Below are 22,535 nucleotides of genomic sequence, written 5' to 3' on the forward strand. Positions count from 1 at the left end.
GATGGCAAAAATGGCATTGTGGGCACGCAATTGAACCACTGTACAGGTTTTTGTATATCTGTACTTTATGTACTGCGATGGGGTCTAAAGCACCATTTTGGGGGTAGTAGTGAAGAGTAGTCAAGCAACAAGTACGCCTTGGAAGAGAATGCAAGAATGCAAGGGAATGCGATGCGAGCAAAGAGAAAAGTGCTAGATGCAGCAAAAACCGTCACCAGCCTGTACCAGCCCATTCATTAGGACTCAGAGTACCAAAAACACCTGCTCTTACGACGAAGAGAGTTCCCTAAAAGAGTGGACAGGACTACGACCGACCCGCCCATTAGACGGAGAAAACTGTTTCGGTTTATACATTATGTTCATGCTTTGAGTTTTGTTTGCTAAGCAGCCTTACGTATAGTGCTGACTTTTATTAGTGGAATGTGCCTGAAATTTTTGTGTCTTCTGCTCACGATTCCGGGTTTTTCTCACGAAAGTTATGTAATAAATTCGCAGTAATATTCGTGATCAGGTATATGCCATATGAGAGTACCTAGGTTTTCATTCAGTCATAAACTGCAAGCTAATTTGCACAGTTCTCACATTGTTTGAGCGTATTTGTTGAAGGACAGGATGGCACAGGCAGCAACCCAAAGGAAGCTGAGTGGCATTTTCGCTGAGATTCTGTGGGAGATGTCACGAATGCAATCCTGCTGTCGCGTTCCTATCTTTCTGTTAGAGGAATAAAAGGAGGAATTCCCGTGTCCCATAATTTGGTGTGGAGCATAACGATACCAAGGTAATTCGTATTTGTTTAGGTTTGCAATGCGTGTCGCTCCAAAGCTACGGGCTATCTTGGTCGGCAAACTCATAAATGAAATCCAACTTACGAGGAAAAGAGTGATAGTTGTTTTCTCCCGGCCAACATGCTTGCACTTATCAGCTAGCGAATGGCTTTATGATTAAAAAATCCAATTCTTTTTTTACTAAGCCCGAATGGCTTATGAAGCCTGCGTTTTTTTCTGTTTATATTATGCCAGAGTTCAATCCTATTTGAAGCACTCGAAATTCACGTTCGTTGTCAGTTACAGGAATTGTAATTATTTCTTGAAATATTTTCTCTGGGTAGAAAAAGCGGTCTAAAAAAGTTTCGTTGTGGCATTTGTGATTATTTCTGCCAAATACAACATATTGAAAAGTGTGAAGCTAGCCACGGCCGGAACCCTAGAATCCGCTTCGTATCGTAGTTTCTAAGCAGCCTATATAGATTATATCACCTACTACGTCAGAGGTTAGAGCTATTATGCTGACTTGTTTTCTGAACAGCAGGTTTGAACATTACAAGACATAATCACTTAGCCCCCTCGAATACCGCAGTCCTCATAGACACCTCTCCAATGAAGAGAAAGAATGTTATTAGACTAGCCTACCATCGTGTTCATACTTCAGAAGAAGTGTAGCCAGACACTGTACAGATATGTCATTTTTTCCCTTGAAAACTACCTTGCACTTCCAGGTTATAAAGGGGAGCGCCTACAGAGTTAAAATGTAATTTTTGATGTGTTTAGCTTTATTGTCTATCTCAAGTGTAATGGGGTATATTTCGGTTGGAAACAGGTGATCGGATTATTCTGGCTTAGAAATTCAAACAATGGCAAGAGTTACCAACAAGCGGAAATTTTTGCCTGCACGCTTTAAGTGACCAGTGTCCAGCGTGACCATGGTCGAAGCTTCCTTTTTTTCTAGTGTATAACCCCTTTGCGTAACGATTGAGGCACAGTGGAGGGTGGGAGCAGCATGGCTGTGCGTCCGCAGGATATTGGGCTTAATGCCATGCTTTTATTTCTGTCATCATCGACGGGTGCCATCACCTCATTGGGCAATGAGTAGTACGTTGCTTAGTTCGTCGTAAGGCATATTTCGGAGGGTACCTAATGTTGTGCCTAAACTCTAGATGTTACACCAGACATTACGCAAAAGTTGTAGACGCCGGCATTCAGTACCTATTGGAATAACTCCTAGTTGTGCTCAAGGTATCTCAAGCGGCGAGGAACAGTTGACGTTGTAAGCTCTATAAAAAGCTGGCGTTTGGGATAAGCTCCGTAGCTCCCACTGCTCCCCTACGATTGCAGCTGTAAATGGTGAAAAGATACAAGTGCACGCAGTTGCACAAACACGTATAAGGTTGCTCTACAGCGTTTTGAGGATGATTGTCTTTCTCGGTCTACTTAAAAGCAAGAATTGTGGTATATGTTTCTGTATGTCTGCCTGTTTCTCTGTATGTCCCTTCATTCAGCCGCCTGTCCAGAGTTAAAAATATTCCTTTAAGGAGAAGTTTACATAAGCCAAACTTTTCCTAACTACCAAATCAGGAATCCCACTTTTTATCGACATTATTCAGGAAAAAATAACCACTACACATATTTGCGATGAAACATTAATACCCAAAAGGTATTTCCTGTGTTCTTTCAATTAAAAGACTTGGCTGATTGGCTTTTGCTGTAGCAAATAAAAAATATGCGTTATAAAAATATTTCCTCCCAGAAACGCAAAAACAGCATGAGACGTGTTTGGACCTGCTGACGGCGTTCCATGTTATACAGTAACGAAAGGTTCCACTGCATGGCACGCGAGCAGTGCAAGGCATGAATATTGAATTTACTTCAGTGATCCTCTTCTGTGTTTCAAGTTGGAAGAGCGAAGCGGGAGAGGAAAAAGCGTGAGAGGTTTGCGCGGGGCAAAAGAGAGGCATTTACGTTGCATGAGCGGCAGAGGACTATATTCTTCCTACGAGATCACCTGCGAAGTCAGCAGATAGGCGGTCATTTTATAAACACTACTGTGTGCTGCAAGAAATGTTGCCACCGACACCGGTTGGGTTGAAGAAAGGAAACAAAGCCCTCTAATCACTGAATTAGTTACAAGACACCTACGAGGAGTATTGACCACAAGAAATATGTTGCTTTGCTTTGAATCCGTTTGTCCTATTTTCTTACCTAGTAAAACTATTACGCACAAAGGGTAGGCGATACCCGCTGTGTAGAATCAAAAAATATGAAAGCGAAAATACATGGCGCTTTCGCACAATATCGCGGAATTGGTGCAGCCGAAAGTTTTTCTCATTCAGTTGAAGAAGTTATAAACCACTCGACACCGTTCAGCAGAACCTGCGTCAACACATGTTACGTCACTTTTTATTGCGTACTAAACCTACGGCGTTGTCTAATACGAATACTTCTCAGGTAAAACAATAGGATTGTTTCAGTGCCTCAGACACGGAGCCGCTAAGATAGATGCGCTCTTGTAGCTGACTCGAGGAGTGTGCGTGTATGTCTATGGTTGATAATTATAACCACAATAACCTGGTCGTAAGAGACTAAAGTGTCATTCACACGACACCACGCTGTCGAGTTAAGGACCATTACAAACCGGGCTGCCATATCTTTACAGCGGTATTTGTACTTCCTGCAGCTGCAGTAAGCCCATAGATTTAATACGTTGTGTACGTGCCATACCCTGTTATGCATGAATTACCTTCTTTCGCACTTACAACACCTTACGAATATTTAACCAATGCCTTTTGATATGCAACAGTGCGCGTACCAATGCTAACGAGTACATAGGAGGTTACCCTCCTTGTGAAGAAAAAGCGACTGCTGGATCCGTTCCAAAATTGCATTCCAGACGTTTCCGCTAAGGTCGTCGTCGCAACCAAGTTTGTAGCCTATTAAAAGATTGCGACCAAACGAGGTTGAGGATTAGTAAATACAAGCCATGCCTCTGAAGCTGCATGTTCCACTGCGTGATTATTCCAAGGTAACGAACGAGCGCCTCAAGTTTAGGGGTGAAACTGCAGGTAGCATGCGATTTTGTTCGCAGGAAGTATCAGGAATATTTGACGCATGGTTGTGACCTTACCTGAGATGTACCGAATATTTTTTCCTATAAAAAATCAGTGAAAGCCACCCTGTGATTGCTGAAGCAGACCACCTTTAATGAAAGGAAAACTAATTGTCCGTGCTCCATTGCAAGATGAACAAAATACTTCTCTACCGGTTAGAAAAAAACTCCGCTACACAAGGCCTTTCACTATCAAATTACCCAAAGTCTTGGTTAAGCAACGCATGGGCAAAAGCTGGGTTTAGTGTTTTGTAATACATGAAGCTTACATCATAGATATGAATTGTAAAAGCCAAAGCGCCTTCCAAGCGATAAATGTTCATACCTTCCCGGTAAATCGTTCGACACTTTTGCGCTGGAATGACTAAAGCATCAAGTTTGGGATGCCGCAAAGTCGTATCCGTCCGTAAGCAAAGTGAAAAGTGTGTTTCTCATCCCTAAAATCTATTTTTTGCTTTTAACTGTTTTTAAACAGAACAACAAAGTGGTTATATTTCCGGTTCCTCTGACAAACGTTTGAAGTGTTTTGTCTTGATAAGGGAAAAGAAGTGCTCGGAATTGTTCTATAAAATTAAAGTGAGGTATGTTTTATTACCAGCTGTATTCTTACTAAAAATAATATCACGTAACTGAATACAGAATAATTGCTACGGTAATAACAAGCTCATTACTACGAACGCAACAATGAAAAAAAGTTTAATAGAAAAATAAAGCGGCATTTATAAGGAAGCGTTACATAGCTCACGAGTCCTTACCCTCCCTAACCATTGTTTAAAAATGATGATTTTGCGACACACTGAACATTGTTGGCTTTGTATATATATTTTAATTAAATGTGTGCACGTGGCGCAGTGACTGTGATGAGGGGCCCCAAATGTAACTGTTTAAATTTATAGGTGACTATTTTGTAAGCAGTTTGGGCACGACCAGCAAATACGTTTCCAGTTTTATTTGTGCATGTTTGTTCAAGGCCGCAAGCCTATAGTTGGTAAGGGAACTGACCGCACATTTTATTTATCTTCACAACAGGTCTGAGGCTTAAGATCAACTAAACCGTAAAGTGCATCAGCAACCATCATAAAAGTTTGATATACTACTTTGGCTTTGCAAACTTGCCCCAAATGTTTATATCCTCTTTTAGGTGACAACTTTAATTCTGTACCCCACGCACGGTGTACACATTGTACAAAAAGGGCTGCCACCGGCTCTGGACCTCAGCAGCTTGCGAAATATCTTTATTGCCGGAAGTTCAATCCCATCCCAAATCATGAGAGGTCTTGCAAAGCTGTTTTCTGGCTGCATTATTCACCACGGTAAGAAATAGAACGCGGTTGGATGCATTAAACAGCTAACAAATTGCTCGAATATGGGTGAAAGAAACCCGCGTTTTAACCACTTGTGTGCTATCAATAGATGCTACTTCCAGATATTGTTTGTTGAAACTTTTCAAATGCGATATCTACTTGAACCTTTTACTTCTCACTGTTTCATCGAATGAGCCTTCACACAACGTCTCCTTTCAGGTTCTGTATCAAAGCACCGACAAAGGGCGTTAGTAGTGTCTTTGCACTGCAATAAATCTATTCTTCAATATCCTATATGTCCTTTGAAAAGATATCTCTTTTCATATCTCTTTTAATGCATTTTCGTTAAGAGATAAAACTGTCTTTAGGAATATCGGCGCAAGCTCGGTCTTTGTAAGCTTGATTTCCGCATTCAGATTCATGAGAAAAACCGCGCAAGAAACCCAGGGACAAAAGAAGAGGGGACGACGCACAGTGCTGAACTCATACTGAAAGTTTATTAGAAAGAAAACAAGTATTTATAGACAAGAGCATACTATCGTGTGAACAGATAACACGGGGAATGCATGTGATCAACCGCAGTTGGGGGTATGGGTGGGTATAGGGTGGGTATGTGACGGTGTTCCGCAGCCACAAAGTGACAGATTCTGTCAGCGGACAAGAAATTGAAATTCCTTGTCAAGTAATGACGCAGAAGGTGCGCTAACACACTTACCCTCGTTCCTTCTCATTTTTAAGGCCTCTATTATCTCTATGCCGTGCTGAGTTTTATGTTTGGCTGCTACTTTTGCATCCTTAAAGACAGGAAAACAACCTCTACACTTTTTGCTGTGCTGTGCAATGTGTGAACGTATAGGCTTTATCAGTCGAATGTAAACGAATCGGCCCGCTTGCCCAATATCAACTTGACCGCAGATAGAAGGAATCACATACACCGCACCAACACTACAAGGCCCAAAACTCGACACACGGTTTACTTCACAGCTTCCACATGTAGCAATATCTGCCAAACTCCTATCTACAGCGCCACATACGTTTCCTAATTTATTTGGCGCCAAGATGCCTTAACATTCGACTAATTGAGCATAGACATTCTTTAAAGGGTTTCGCCTATTCACACATTGCACAGCACCTCAAAAAGTGTAGAAGTTATTTCTACATCTTTAAGGATACAAATGTAGTAGAAAAAAAAGCCAAGTTGCCAAGCACGTCATAAATAATAGAGGCCTTCCATACCAGAAGCAAGGAGGGCAAGTGCGTTAGTGCTTCTTCTGTGTCACTAGTCGACAAGGAATTTAAATTTGGTATCCGCTACCAGAATCTGTCACTTCTTGGATGCGGAACATCGTCACATACCACACTGTTTAAGGATGTCAACTGCGGTTGATCACCTGCATTCCCCGTGTTATCTGTTCACCCGATAGTAAGGTTTGGTGTATAAATACCTGTTTTCTTTCTAATAAACTTTTGGTAGAGAGTTCAGCACTGTGCGTCGTCCCCTCTCCTTTTGGCCGTTTTTCTTGCGCTGTTTGTCATCATAAATCTAATATGTACCAAGTAGCGCATCTAGCCATTTTATTGATTTCCGAAAATGCTTTTTGTACAGTGAAGCATGGCCATCAACAGCGGAAGTATCATTTGAGAAAACTGCTCTAGGTCTCGTGTTATCAAAGTTATACGGGAAAAATTATCCGACAATTTCTCAATAGGGCGATTCAGCCATTAGCCTGGGGTTCATTTACCTGTCATACATAGTTATTTCACATTGAAGTTGTTGCAAACATTACTGCAATACTGTTTGCAGTGTATGCAAGGCCATTTACGAAGGAAGAACGGTTACAGAAAACAGCTGGAACTTTCGCTTTATCAGAACTATCCGGAAACAAATTATGTAAAAATTGGGTAATAAGACGACTCCAACCTTACGCCAAAACAAATCCGAAGCTAAACGAAATCTCTGTAAAAACAACGCCCAGCTCTGGTGTTTAAGATTTCCCACTGGGTGGAGATGTGTTTAGTTTTTGTTTAGGTAGAGTACTTTCAGAGCAGTATATATTTTGTCGGGTATTTGTAAATGTCACCATGACATATTTTGCACAAAATTGTTCCTGTGACTGATCCTCTATAAGAGTTTAAACATCATACTTTTTAATGACACAAATGGTCTTTTCTCCTTCGAGGAAATATTATACAAAAGGACACAAAATACAATTGCACAGTTTTGATAATGTAACGAGCGTGCTGTGGCAAGTTCGTTTATAGTAATAGCGAGATGCACCGATTAACTGACAAGAATAAAGGGCCTCTTGCTGTCCTCCCTTTTTTGGGGTTCAATGTGTGGTGCACTGGTATTGTGATATTGCTTTTGCAAAATGGAAGGGTGAAATCCAAATATTTCATGAGATAGAAGCACAAGCGCCGCTTTGAAAGTGGTGTTTGCGGTAGCGCAATTCATAAAAAAATCAATGGTACATCATGCCGCAGTAGGCGTCGACCTCATACATGCAGTTGCAAGAGCCAGTGGAAGATGCCACTGGCCTCCTAAACGTTTGGTATAAATTAACCGCAAATTGACGCTAACAATTGCCTTCGAATAAGCAACGCGACTTACCATCTTCCGGATTCAGCCTTTGCATTTGACTGAAAACACCTGTGATATCGATTTCAATAAAAATCTTACGCGCAGTATCAAACTGTCCCTAAATGGGTGTTGCAGACAAAACACAATTTTGGTTCATTCCAAATATTGCCTTGTTGGAATCAGCTTACGCCAATTTTTGACGTAAACTTCGCTTATACAAGCTACATTATTAGGACAAAAAGGAATGGCTATGCGACTCACTAGCTCATTTCCCGTACTACAACCTATGACGTAATATGCAGAGCTGTGCGATTGGCTGCGGCCGGCAAATGCAAACGAAAGTTAGGCGAGGCCTATGAGCCTGCAGAACGAGGTATTTTCGCTTAAATAAATTTTATATCTTTTATAGCAGTAAGAATGGTGGGGTAACCAATGGAAGTTCCGAAAGCACATGAAAACATAAAAGTACCAGTGCGCATTGATGTTGGTACCGCCCGCACTATGCTTGTTATAGCTGCACAGCAGTCCGGCGCTTTGGGGTTGTCTCCCACGACACTGGCGCTGATTAGCGTAAGCGACAATGTCTTATCTGATACTGTTTCTCGAGCATACGCAACATTTCACGAAACGATTACTTCCAGCCATAACAAAACAATTCTGGTCAAATAGATTCAGAAACAAGGCGAGAGCGTACAACGGTCATGCGCTTCATGGTGGCGCCACCTTGGGGAATTGACGGTAAACAAGACGTTCCCATTCTGCTGTCGATGGAATGGCGTACTAACACTCGCGTGAAGACCTGTCCTTGTTGCGTCATCGCAAAAGTCACGAAGCACACAATTTGGCGTAAGATCAAAATATTAACCTTAAATGTCTAACTTCTTAGTGAGTAACGCATTGTTTGCTCCCGGACAAGCGCTTGGGGCACTTCAAAACACCAAATCTTTCGAATAAAACAAACTTGCATTTTGTGTTCATGGCATCTTATTTAGAGTAGACGTTTTATCGCTGTCGTTAACACGGTTGTTTTACCGCATCCGTCGTTTTCGCCATCAAAAATACCTATATGTCTTTCTTTTCAAATTCAATCCAATTCGTGCTTGTAGACATTATGCATGAACCGGCATTATTGTTTTCCACATACTGTAAGTGGTCACCTAAGTTTTTTTTACCAAATTGCAGGTTACGGCCTGAGCGAGGTTTCCTGCGCTTGCGCTTACACCAGAGGGATGTGCCACGACTTTAAAACCGCAGGAACGCCCGAGCCTTACGTCAGCATTAAGGTAAAGTACCATTTCATTTGTTAACACAGCTGTGGTGACTCGAATCAAATTCGTGGATTCTGCTAAATGAATTTATTTTTGTTTCACAACATACAAAACACTCCTGTTTTCATCCAGAAGAGCACCTACCCTCTATCGTTATTGTCAGAGCTTGAATCTCAAGTGTATTGTGCACATACAGTTTTACGAGCGAGCGGCGATAAATCCTGCTGGTGCATACCTAAACCCAAATCATTGCTACAGCATCAAGGTACAATACTTGGTGCGCTCCATGATACAACTATACCTATGCTCTACGTTAACATGGAATTTTCTGGTGCCCCCAAAAACGCCTCACGGTGTTTTAATCCTGCTACCATGACGAAATATTCAAAGTACATGAGATCAGTTTAGCCAGAAACGTCACCGCGCTTACTCGGCGGGAAAGTTCTACTGCTGTATTTTGTTCACTCTTCCTGCAGAAGCACTTTCTCTGCTGCTGATATAAAACCGCGAATTCTTGCAATGCAACCTTAAAACTTCTCAGTTCCTAAAGCGAAAGTTGTCAGAACAGCCGCAAGACATTTTGTAATGAACATAAAGTAATTTTAAGCTTTGTGGAATGCTCATATGCAATGGCTAAATGACTATTAATGGAGTAAAGTAGCGAAATTCTGATTCCGCAAAGCCAACTTGTGGAAAATAATAAAGCGAAATATAAAATTTCAAACAGGTATTCTCATTGGGTGTGTTGATTTTTCCTTGGTTTGACAGGTAGTAGATCTAGACACGAGAAAGAAGCTTGGACCAGGGCAGTGTGGAGAGCTCTGTATCAAAGGTCCAGTTTGTTTCAAAGGCTACCTTGACAACCCCGAGGCAACGGCAGAAATATACGACGAAGAAGGTTACATCAAGTCGGGTCAGTACATTTTTTCATTAGCGGTGTTTTGTTGTTTGCCATTTTAATATAAACCAGATGAGTTGTGATTGGCGGCATCGTCTTGACTTTGTAATTACAACGACAATTTTCTGAGATGTGTATTCATAATCCTTTCGCAAAAATCTAGTAAGGGTGTTTCTTTGCCAAATGAGCCCACATCCCTCTAAAATGAAATCAGACGTGGTAAACTACACTGCGAAATAGTACTCCTTCTTCGGAGTAAATCATGTACCCAAAGTTAATCTAGGTCTTCAGTGTGCTGGAAAAGATACTATAATTTTGCATGGTGGAAACGGTCGCAGTTATAGGGCCCCACGGCCCGCCTGAAGGACTTCTGCTAGATTGGAAAAAGCCGACTTTATTCAGCAGTTATTCGAATAAATTAGCATGCTGCTTCTCTTTAAAAAAAGCAACCAAATTTACACGTTTAAATTATCTATGTGTCACACACGAAAATAAAATGATGTTTGTCTTGTAAATCCTATACAATGCACCAGTGCAATTATTTGTTTTAAAAAACAAAGTAAATGTTTTAGTACAAAAATACTAACCTCTGCGAATCTTTCACTGTAACCATCAGTCACCATGGTTTATTGTGCCTATAAAACGTATCTTGAACAAAGAAAGCCACTCTTCCGGCAAGCTTGGAAATGCTACACGAGTCAGAGTTGAAATGGTTTAGAGGTCACTGACCAAAGTCAAAATATACAAATGACGTTTGGGGAGCACTACGGCTCCCTTGTTCACACTCCCTTGTACGGGTCCCTTGTTCGCTAGAGTGTGAACAAGGGAGCCGTAGTGCTCCCGAAACGTCATTTGTATATTTTGACTTTGGTCAGTGACCTCTAAACCATTAAAAGCATGTTTCCTAACCATACGGTATGCCGTCAAACCCTCGACTACATCGAGTCATAGTTGGTGCGCTTACCACGAGATTGCCGCACTGTTTAAAAATTCTATCACAGAAGATAAACGCGTTTTCTTCTACAACACTGTGCCGTCTCTTTTGTGTATGAATATTAAAATGTTTGAAAAACCATCAAGGGCTCTGAATGTAACACTGTATCATTAACTGATGTAGATGGTACTTTTGTTCCGCGTGAAGAATGGTGTTATGTACTGAATGATGTGTTTTCTAAATCGTTTTCGAATAACCTGTTACCTTGCACTTTACCTGAACTTGTTAAGATGAACTTCTCGAAATGGATCCCGTGATTATTGATTATGAAGGTGTCATGAAGCTGATGCGTAATTTGAAAATGTTTTCTTCGGGAATAGATGGTATTAATTTAGTTCTTGGAAAATGCTGAAGTGTACTCATCTATATTTATGAGCAATATTTTTCCCAGTCTCTTTTGTCGCGTTCTTTTCCAAAGGATTTTAAAAACGAAACGTGGTTCCATTGTTTAAATCTGACGACATGCATTCCCCTTTAAATTTCAGCCCTATTTATATTAGTGTGCCATGCAAGATTCGGGAGAATATACTCCACGCTTTATAAATTTCTTGAACCGAATTCGCTCTTTTCACCCAGTCAGCACGGCTTTCGTCAATCATTTTCTTGTGATACTTAGCTTATTTCTTTTACACATGACATTTGTACCGCGTTAGCTAATGGATTCCACATTGACACCATCTTCTAAGACTTTTCCAAAGCATTTGATCTTGTTGCCCGCCAATTACTTTGTCATAAAGTAAGTTCCCTCAACGTTGACTGTGATATTATCTTGTGCATTGGAAACACTTTATCCAATCGAACCCAATTTTTCTCTGCTAACAATTTCGGCTCAGCACTTAGTCCTGCCACCTCCGGGGTTCCGCAAGGTTCCGTTCTCGGAGCTTTGCTTTTTTTTATTTATATTAAGGACTTGCCTAACTCCGTAACATCCTCAATAAGGTGACTCCCAGATGATTGAGTCGTTTACCGTTTAATATCATCAGGATATAACACTCTAACATACCAGTCTGATCTAGATATAATTTTTACCTGGTGTGATACTTGAAAGATGCGTATCAACAGTCAAAAGTGCAAACTATTTAGAATTTCCCGCAGTACTGCTAAGCTTAACTTACACAACTATCACATTATGAACTCTGTACTCAAAGAGGTCACTTCTTATAAATACTTCGGCGTCTGCAAAACATCCAACCTTTCCTGGAAAACTCACATTAACCATATCACTCACAAAGCCAACCGCACGGTTGGCTGCCTTCGTCGCAATATTTCAATGGAGCCAGCTATCGTAAAGCTGCTTATTTGGAAAACACTAGTATGTCCTTAGTGTGAATATGCTTCTTCTGTCTGGGACGCTGGAGTAGACTATCTAACAAATGCAACAGAATCTGCACAAAATCGCAGTGCACGTTTACTGCTCCCGGACAGCGAGTGTTACATCTATAAAGGCAACTTTAAACCTCTCTCTCCTCTCGCACTTTAGGAAACTAGCACGATCAGCGCTACCGCACAAATTTTAATATTACAATCCGGAGTTGTGAAGTCAACTATTATCTGCACCTTCGCATATATCACCTCGCACGGATCACTGCCATAAATTTTCGTTCGAGAGTGCCGCTCGAATTTATTTTTTTACTCATTCATTACAATAACCACCTATGAATGCAAATACCTCTACGCCTCAATTACTAGCATAACCGAGTTGCCTGCCTTTACATGCTATACAACAACATTTCGGTTACTCCGCATTTTTCTTTTTGTTTTTTCGATTTTCCTGTTTTCGATATTCGTTCCTGTATTTGTGTTAGGTATTCACTCCACTCGCTTCTGTAACGACTTTGGGCCTTGAAGGTGCAATAAATAAAATTAAATGAGATAAAATTTCTTGCAACGAACGCGGGTATTCATGCACTAATGCATCTCGCTCACATTCTGCTGCCGGTCTAAGATCGTATAAAAAAACGCACCCATCGCTAAAGCAGACTTCAGGATACAGTGCGTAGAATTGTTCAAACTTTAAATAAATATTTATTACAATAATGCCTACACGTTTTACCATTGGAGTTTACACCTCTTCACAAGAACATCAAGAACAAAGAATGTCCCTTATAATTGTAGACAGCCATAATGAAAACATTAAAAGGCCACATGAACTGATGTCGGCTTCTCCTAAATTATTTGACCCTGCATTCACAGCAAATCCTTGATAAAACTATCCGCTATATGTGTATTCAATTACAATGCTTCCCTGACTGAAATGAACCCGCAACGTTTTTTTTTAACTTTTTATGTCTTACTACTTTCAGAACGTGTTCAACCAGCGCATTCATTATTCCAGATAGGCGGTGAGAAAGAATCTGATACCAAAAGGTTCCCCCTGCGTCCAATAGATTACACATAAATGTGGCTAAAACTTTTCTCTCTACGTTTGTCCTAGAATTATTTTCCGGCGTCAGGCTTTGTCAGTCGGTGGATATTGGGCGGTTTTATTTAACTTGTAACAATAAACGAATACGATAGTCACTTCTAAGAAAGCCAAAGCAAAATGAAAGCAGAAAATGGGTGGTGTATCGGCTCTACAACCAAATCACGCAGTTCCGCTCAGTGCTGTAGATACCTGCAACATCCTCAGTGCGTCCATGTTAGAGAAAATAGCGGAGAGCTTTTCTCGGCAGCGTTGGAGAGTGTATATAAAGGATCTTAGGTTCAACAAGAATAAGAACCTCAGAATAGTTCATTGTAATACTGTTCCACAGTGCCCCTAGTTTTAGCGTATTAGAGAAGCTCTGGGAATCTAAAACATCTTTAATCACGCTGCCTTAGTAAATAAATGATGCATCTTAAACGCTCACAGAAACAGGACAAGCAGCAGGATGGTATTGAGTGGGTGGTTTCTAAGGTCCCCAGGGACTACAGACGATGAAGCGTTGTCCGCGTCATTTTATTGCTGCCAGGATTCAGTTGTCATAGGCACCGGGGTTCTACAAAGGTGCTCAAACAGTAACCATTTTTAATGCAATCTATTCGAATACGAGGGGTGCTTTCTTGTTTTCGAGTTCATCCAAAGCCTAGTTCTTTTCTAGGTGACACGGGCTACTACTCAGCACGTGGCGAGGTGTACGTATTGGACAGAATCAAGGACTTCGTCAAGTGCATGGACCTTCAGGTGGCACCAGCGGAACTGGAGGAACTGCTTCAGGACCACGCCGACGTCGCGCAGGCTGCCGTCGTAGGCGTCCCTCATAGCGTTTGCGGAGAGGCGCCTAGGGCTTTCATTGTGCTGAAGGGTAAGGCCCGACCAAGAACGCCCCAGGAAGAGGAGGCCAAGCAGCTAGAATTTGTGAAATACATCGAAAGTAAGTGACCATTCCCAGTTGGTTCAGATTGCTGCGCGGTGAAGTGGGCACTCCGTAACCTAAACTTTTGTGGGTGTAAAGTCAAGGATTGGATCGGTGCCCTTGCGGCCGCCGGTGACATACCGAGGTCACCGAGGTCGTCAATCAAATGAGGAGTAAGTAAAGTACATTTTCAATCTATCAAAAGAATTGCGCAGATTATTATTGAGGAAGGCTGCTGGGTGATCCTCTAACCCCCTAACCATTTTTGGTATTTTATTCAGTGACGTAAGTCGGTAAGGGGTGATCACAAGCCACAGCAATGGTTGCTGCGGCTTGAGGGCGCATATTAGGCACCTAACCAGGCTGCCGGATCATCACCTTGCTAGTCTACCATCTACACGCCCCATGCGTCTTTCGCAAAGGTTGTAGCTTCCAACTTCACCAGCATACCATCCAACTACACGCCTGCGCTGAGGCCGCCACTCCCACTTTGGTGTACGACGCAGCCTCGAGCATGCCTCAGTATCCCAGGCTTAACAAAGAAGCAAGATTTTCCAACGGTGGCAGTACAGCAGTTAAGTCTCATTTATTTACACGAGAGATACAGTGACTGCACCCATATTTACACCGATGGCTCCGTAACAACATCTAGTTCTGCCGGCGCCGTCGTTATACCACGAATGTCCATGTCCACAGAATTCAAAATAGCCCACCTTACCACTTCCACGGCTGCAGAACTTACCGCCATTCGTTGTGCCCTTCATACAATTGAACAAACTTCATGCCGAAGATGGGCGCTCTTCTGCGACTCAAAACCTGCACTTCAATCGCTCCAGTCAGCCCTGTGACGTGGACCTCATGAACAGCTGCTGGCCGAGATAAGACTACTGTACGACCGTGCCACCCAAGCGGGTCATGACATTGCCTTTCAGTGGCTTCCCAGTCATTGCGGCATTGTCGGAAACGAAAGTGCGGACGCTGCCGCACGCTTGGCACACCAAAAAACGGAGACCATATCTATACCGTTATCCAGGACGGACGCCGCTAGGACTCTCCAAAAACTTGCTCGGGAGACCACGCTATCGAAATGGAGTACCCAAGAGTTCACGAGCGCTCGTATCCATACCCTGGACCCCCATCTTCAGCGCCCCCTCCCATTAGGCCTCCCATGATCTGATGCAACCATTATTTGTCGCCTCTGGCTTGGAGTCGCATTCACAAATGCTTACGCCTATTTGATTGGAATGGCAGCCAGTGAGGCGTGCGAAGTCTGTGACACACCAGAGACCATACGACATGTCCTCTGCGATTGCCCACGGTTTTCATCCGAACGCAGCCAGCTCTCTGCGACTCTACGAAGTTAGACTCTCGGCGCCCGTTCTCTGAGGAGACAATCCTGGGCCACTGGCCTTCTCCGTCATCTGCGGACAAGGCGACAAAAGCGCTCCTGTGTTTCCTCAAAGCGACGGAATTGCCCAAAAGACTGTAGCGCAACACTACCCTCTAAGAACTGTCGTGAACTTTCTTGTCTATAGTGTCGTACCGCTGGGCACACCACTCCACGCTCTGTCCGTACCTTTCCCCTTCTTTTTCTATTTTCCTCTTTTTTCTCATTGTTCCCCTTTCCCCAGTGCAGGATAGCATACTAGGCCGTAGCCTGGTTACCATTCCTGCTTTTCCTTTACTTTTCTTTCTCTCTCTCTCTCATTCAGTGGCCCATGCTGAACGTTGCCGACTTGTGCGAATAGGGAGCGGGAACAGTTGGTCTCGTGGTAGTAAAAGGTGTGCAAAACGACGTTGTTACAGATTAAGATTGAGCGACATCTTTTCAGTCTGGTGTAGTCCCGTTACACCAGGCGTCCAGGATAATTATGAGTTTTCCAAGCGTTGTTTTTTCTCGCCCAATTTTTATTTTACTGCAATGGCTGTTTCTTCGGAAACCAAAATATTGTACTGTGCGCACACACAGCGTGGATAGGGTTTTTGTAATTAGTAAGACGAAAAATGGCACTGTGCTTTACCGAGATACTTCTTGTCGGGGCGACACACAAGCGGCCTTAAAATTGACTGGAGTCGACGTTTTTTAGGGCTCGGAGAATAGATGTTATAGAAATAGAAGCCAAACAAAACAGAAGAAATTATACGTCGGTCAAAGCACAAACAATATTTAGTGGTATGTCGCTCTGTGAAGAAGTGTACCAAAATGGTAGTTGTACCACGTGTGCCTTCAATGTAGCATATTCATTGAAATACAATATGCTGCTAAGGCAGCCGATGCAGTTATATCCCCACCAGCTCCCCATAAAGAATCACAAACGAAGATTTCCTAGCGAAACAAAGGCTACCATACTCTACTGGCTCCGTTACAGAAACGAGACATCTGTCGTACACTCTAAGAACTCGAGGAGTGCTGGGCACTCTGTCTAGGAGTAAAAACTTTTGTCCCATATTTCACTCCCTTTGGAAGCATTGGGCGACTCTTCCGAGGAGTAGCGCGTGGCGGCCGAACGAGAGGCGAAACACTCCCCGTGGGATTTACTTGCTGCTTTCGAAGCGGAGTACTTGAACCTTGTGAGGGAATTGCAATGCCATCTCCAAGGCAGCGTTCCGTCACTCCCTTTAGGCGTAAATAAGCTCTATTGGCGGCGGCGTTCCCGGATACTGCAGACGGGTACTACTACTCTCTCTTGGAAAGCATCTCGTTACGCCTCAAGAGCGTTCTGCTATTCCCCGCGAGGCAGCGTGCTTTCGCTCCGCCTGCTACTAGACCCCCCCCCCCCTCCCCCACGATGGTACTATAGGCAGTTACAAGCAAACAAGACAGGACAAGCTATTTTGAAACATGGAAAAGAAGAAAAAACAAGCTCAGACTTTATTTTTCGAAATACCACAGTAATCGGTTCATTCTGCAATTTAACACAAAATGAAATTTATTGGGAATTAAAATATCACGGCATAAAAACGGTTCCTACTCCACATGCACACAGGAGACGTAGCGCCTATTTAGGATACATCCAAGAAAAATATACAAATAAAAATGCAGCATAGCAATTGAAAACACTGAAATACAAACATTAAATTATGACGATAAAAATGACATTAACATCCACAAATAAAAAGGTACTGGCATTAGCACGAAAAGCGTCAGTAGAAATACAGCAGTGGTAGAATAGTTAACAGGATTAACATAAAACAAAATGGCCTTAGTACATCAGTGAGTGCTTCACATGGACTGGAAAAGCCAGCTCTTATTTAGCACACAAAAAATATTTACAAATAAATTTTGCGAAAGAAAAATCTGGGACTAAAACAATTCAGCGTGGATTACTATTAACGCATTACAAGGTGCAATCAACACAAAGATACAAAGCCATTGACACGGCAACTTTGCAACAGATATATTTTTGTGGTACAATAGGAAACTGCAGGAAACATTCCCACTGGGTTTTTTAGGCGGGTGGTTCTCAAATGAGGATGCGCTAGTAAGATTTAAAAAGGCATAACTTGGTATTAAAAACAAACACGTTCGAGCTGACTGCTTCATAATGTTGGTGGCGGCCTTCAGAACAGTACCGACCAGGGCACCGTGCTTGAGCCAAAGTAACGTCTACAGAAGCAAGAAGGTGCGCTTCGCCTTTGAAGCCTATTACACAATGAACGGCCAAAACACAGACAGCAGCAATGGGAACCCATCCACGATGTCGAAGGGTGTGAGGAGAAGTGTCTTGAATGCGACGGCCACTGCTGCTGACGCCTCGGGGATCTCTCCCTCTCTCTCTCAAAAAAAAAAAAATCTTCGGGCAAGTAGCGTCTTCCCGTGGTTCCTACATAGACAGAAAGAGGGGGACAGCAAAGATAAGTTCTACAATGAAAAAAATATTAACGAGTTTGACAACGTTAAATGAAGTTTATTGGGTGATAGATTAGTTTTTGCGCCAAGAGCACGCACTGAACCCGTATGGGAATGCCATACTGCTTGGCGCAGTAACCAGTCTAGATGCGGATGTGGTGACCTTGGATGCCACCACGCTCATTGTACCACTTGGCCAATGTCATGTCAGACAGCGCGCCCTTCAGCTGTCTGCCTACGCACTGCGCCCCAAACCCATTAGTGTTTACGTGTCCGTAGCTTCAACTGTTTACCCCGCTATCGTTCCCGGTATAAAAACATTGCACAAAATTTAAGGAAACATAACTCTTTTTGTAAGGTTATAATCCCTGAATAATTTGCATTGGATTTTGTCCTCAGCCGACTGCAACGTAGGGCCAATTATACGTTCACAAGACTAGCGTGGAAAAGTTTCTATGGGTCATATAGCTACTGTTTTCTTCATTCTCGAGTACGCTCCGTTGCATGCACGCTGCAGATCGCAACATTTGATGAGAACCAATAGGCTCGTTATTGAACGATGAGAATGCTCGAGCGATGGCGACAACCGACGCGAAAAAAGTAATGTAATGGGTACAACAAACAGTGTGGGCGACAGCGACAAACGAAAAAAAGTAATGCATTGCTGCCAATGCCCTTCGTCGTCGTTGCTGCCGCTCGCTTGTGGGCTGCTTCTGTCCGGGAATAAACCCGCGACGGCGACGGCCCGTCGCCTGCCGCTGTCGCCGCCGTCAGCGGCCTGTGTAAAAAATTTTCGCTTGTCTGTGTCGCACACAATACCTGTTTGCCGTACACACTGAGTGAGGTTTCTCGCGTCGCTCATCGCCTTAGATGCATGTAATTACCCCTTAACAGTGCGGTGAGTAAGCCCCGAAAAGTCCCATTTCCGTCCATCCTGCCCTCAAGCAAAACGTAAAAAAACTTGTCTGAACAGCATTTCAGACTGCTGCTGTACGCGCGGCGGTCACTAAAATTATTGTAATTTAGTGACTACCACGCGCTAGACGCGCTCCTATCACTCAGCCTATTGTACGCAATTCTTTGGAGCCGCGCAGGTAGCCACAGCTACTGCACGGCCGCTCTAACCCTAGCCGCCGAGCTAACAGTACAGCGTAGCGCTGCGACTACTCGCGCGACCATGCTTCCTACCTGCGAAAACATTCCGCAAGGATACCAACACTTCACGAATCAAAGGGATTGAAACGGTTCAAGAATCGACGCTGTTTGCACACGGGTACAAAAGCCGCCCTTCAAAACTAAGCAACGGTCAAAATCAGTCACGAAAACGTTAGGACTAACCGCTTCCGCGGACCGAAGTACCGAGAGTAACTCTGCTTCGTTAAATACACAAGACAAGAATACGAGGTTAACTAATGGCTTACCTCTACTTCCCGCCAGCGTTTCTTCGTCCGGTAGATAAATCCAAGGTCGTAATAACTGCGAAAGATCCCAAGCTCAAGGCGCGAAGCCTGCGACGGCCACGGATACAGTCCGGCCATAGTGCGCGCATCGCTACACAGTGCGCATAGTTCCGAAATCGGCCTCAGCGCTGTCGCCGCTGTGATGTTCGTCCGAAAGAAAAACTAGTACCACGTACGCACGCACGAATGAACGAATATACGACTTGCTCGCGTGTGCATGATGTCGCGCTGACGCACAAGCGGCCAGCAGTTAGCCAACACGCGTCGTATACTGTGTCGAAGCAAGTATGACGATAAGGGCAGGTCCAACTTCTCATGTTGCACGAAGCGTCTGCTTGAAAGCCCACTTCGTTCGTAGCACATTGACATCACGGTCTGGCGCGGCCTGTAAGTCCCGTCCGGCCTTGGCGGGTTCACCGCCTGTGTAAGTTTTTGCAGAACACGCGCACTTCGTGGCTCGCTGAAGGTGCCTTTCTCACGCTTGCTCGGGCGGTTCGCGTTACCTGATCCCCCGGATGTATGACGCGTTACGTATCGTTATCCACGCCTGCGCCGCCGCGGGGGGGGGGGGGGGGGGGGGGGGGGTCATCATTTCTCTTTGCTTAACAAAGGCGCTTGAGTTCCAGCAACCGATCGGTGTGTACGCTTTTATCGTCGCTCGTCAGCCGACGAGATAGTTTTCACCGTAGAGGGTGTATTTGAGATGCCCTCGCAGTGGTATCGCCTGTTCCTCACACTCCGATCTTGCAGATAGGCCCATATTGCTGTTAATACCAGTTATGTATTCGGATTTCCTTTATTTAATCTAATAAAAGCTATCGTATGTACATGCCTATCTCGGCGACACTAGCCACGGTTGTTGGGTCGGGTTCGTGTTGCGCTTGCAGCTTGAGCTATCAGAAGAGCGCGGACTTCACTTCTTGCAACACCATTTTTCTCAATCGATCTCAGATTTACAATCCGTTTTTTTTAGCTCGACTAGGCGCGGGACAAGCGTACGTCTATCAAACTCTTTCAAAGCGACCGTCTGCAGCGGTCCGTAGATTACTTCCTTCGGTTTGCCGCCTGCCGCCACTGAACGCTGCGAGCAATCGTTACACGAATTCATATTCTTGCACGTTTAGAATGCGCGACAGAAGTAATCGGGCGCTTTTTACACAACCGCTTTATATAATATATTCGTATGCAAATAAAATATCGCTGATGAGTTGGTGTGCGCAGATGGCAGGAGTGCATCTCCATGCTTACTCTTGCACTGGACAAGAATGAAATTGCAATTCTACTCTTCGTACTGGAGATGGGAGATGATGCGCAGGTTTACTCTTCACTGGTGCGGGAGCAGAACTGGGGCTGCACTCCGCCGCGCACGAGAAGAGTACGCGGTCAGTTTTGCTCTCCTCCTCATGGGGAGCGAGCATTGCATCCAACTCCCCGCAGCTTTCGAGGGGAGTCCACCAACGCTTGCAAGAGTACAATGACGGTTGGACTCTTCAACTGCTCCCCCGATTTCTTAGAGTGTAGAAGGCGCCTCTACCGGACAAGAACGGCAGGGATAATTATCAGAGGGCTGAGTATTTTCTGAGAATTCATATACTCTGTGTACATTCTTCGTATATGAGATACAGCCCGAAATACTTTTTCGTAGCATTTGCCAACGTTTTCTTTACATGCAGCAATAACGTAGAACAAAAACACGACTTCAATCAAGCAAAATGTTGTAATTTACTAGTATGCAGTTCACGAAAAGCTGGGGCATTTTAGTGTAGAAAGAAAAAAACGAAAGGAACAGAGTGAAACTTTTATTTTGAAGTTTCAAGTACTAGTGCTAAATTGCCTGCCCCAACGGGGAATTTGAGGCCGTGGTGTCTGGTGGGCGGTCTTGATGTAGCGGTAGCTGGTGCGTGGCTGGCATGTCCTGCGTACGGGCAACTTGGACGCCTACCTGCATTCTCGGAGGTGAAGAGGCGGAGCAACTAATTGTTCCAATGAAGGCAGAAAAAGGCGCTCTGGCAAGAAATGGAAAACGGTGGCCGTGACGTCTTTAGCAATCGCGCAGGACCACAGTGCGTGCTTACTATAGGGGTTCCCTCCGCAGATCCCGCATTTTCGTCGGCGCAGCTGACATTTATGGGTAGCGGTATCAGGTGCAAAAAGGGCTGAGGTTTGCGCTTGTGGGTACACTATGAGCGGCTAGCTAAGACATTACCCAGTATATCTTCGCGTGTGTGAGCTGCGGTGGCCAATGACCACCGCAATGTTCGGTGCACGGGCCAAGCTTGTCTACTTCCAGCACCTTTTCTTTTGATCTCACCATCAATGTTCGTTTAAGCTTGTTCTTTTAAACTATAGTTCTAAGACTTTACTAGGGAATGGAGTTCAGAGGACATTTGTAGCTGGAGATTTCAAAAACATTGCAGTGATCTAGCAACACACCTGGCAACCTGGCTTCAACAAAACCTGGATTGCTTTGCTCATCGCTTAATAATCAAGGGAATCATTGACGTCAGCGAACCACTTGTAATTGATTGATAATACTGCGAATAAGCGCACTACGGAAACCACTTCTATTCGTTTGATAAAATTGCCAATCACTACACTATTCTCAGAGGGACCTCGCTTACCGGGTTTCGTGTTTCTGGGTTCTCGCTGTTTTCAGATGCCTAATATTTTTATTTTCCCCCGTCAAGTGTTTGCCAGCTCCTTGGGCCTCTATCTGGCCCCCGCTGTTGGTGGATAGTAACCTTTCTAAAACCTCCCACTCCTCCCTTCCCTGGGTGCGGTTCGAAACGTAAAATGCGGGGGCTTTCTATGCCAAGTCAGCTCGTTTCGACTCTTCCGACTGTGCTACAAAACCACCCCTTCTAGCTTTGGATAACAATGCTTCGGAAGGAACCGAACCGGCGCCACGAACGTAAGCACAAGATGGTACCATTTCGCAGTATCATGAAGGAAATGACCTGCTGTGC

At 43.9% G+C, this 22,535-nt stretch overlaps 1 protein-coding gene and 1 long non-coding RNA gene across 2 annotated transcripts in view; one reads left to right on the top strand and one right to left on the bottom strand.

The window, feature by feature from the left end:
• The window catches only part of LOC144159992 (luciferin 4-monooxygenase-like), a 45,818-nt gene that overhangs the window by 22,673 nt on the left and 610 nt on the right, over window positions 1-22,535 (top strand). Inside the window, exons 7-10 of the mRNA XM_077691618.1 lie at window positions 5,021-5,192; window positions 8,947-9,047; window positions 9,801-9,945; window positions 14,005-14,277. Coding sequence (XP_077547744.1) covers window positions 5,021-5,192; window positions 8,947-9,047; window positions 9,801-9,945; window positions 14,005-14,277 — 691 coding nt within the window. The remainder of the gene's footprint in view (window positions 1-5,020; window positions 5,193-8,946; window positions 9,048-9,800; window positions 9,946-14,004; window positions 14,278-22,535) is intronic.
• LOC144158991 (uncharacterized) lies at window positions 17,979-20,037 on the bottom strand. Its single transcript, XR_013320226.1, has 2 exons — window positions 19,531-20,037; window positions 17,979-18,083 (listed from the first exon to the last, which is right to left on the bottom strand). It is a non-coding gene; the product is annotated as an uncharacterized LOC144158991 (long non-coding RNA).

Source organism: Haemaphysalis longicornis, unplaced genomic scaffold (genome assembly GCF_048455015.1).
Source record: "Haemaphysalis longicornis isolate Haplotype H1 unplaced genomic scaffold, Haemaphysalis longicornis Haplotype H1 scaffold_10, whole genome shotgun sequence".
Lineage (NCBI taxonomy): Eukaryota > Metazoa > Arthropoda > Arachnida > Ixodida > Ixodidae > Haemaphysalis > Haemaphysalis longicornis.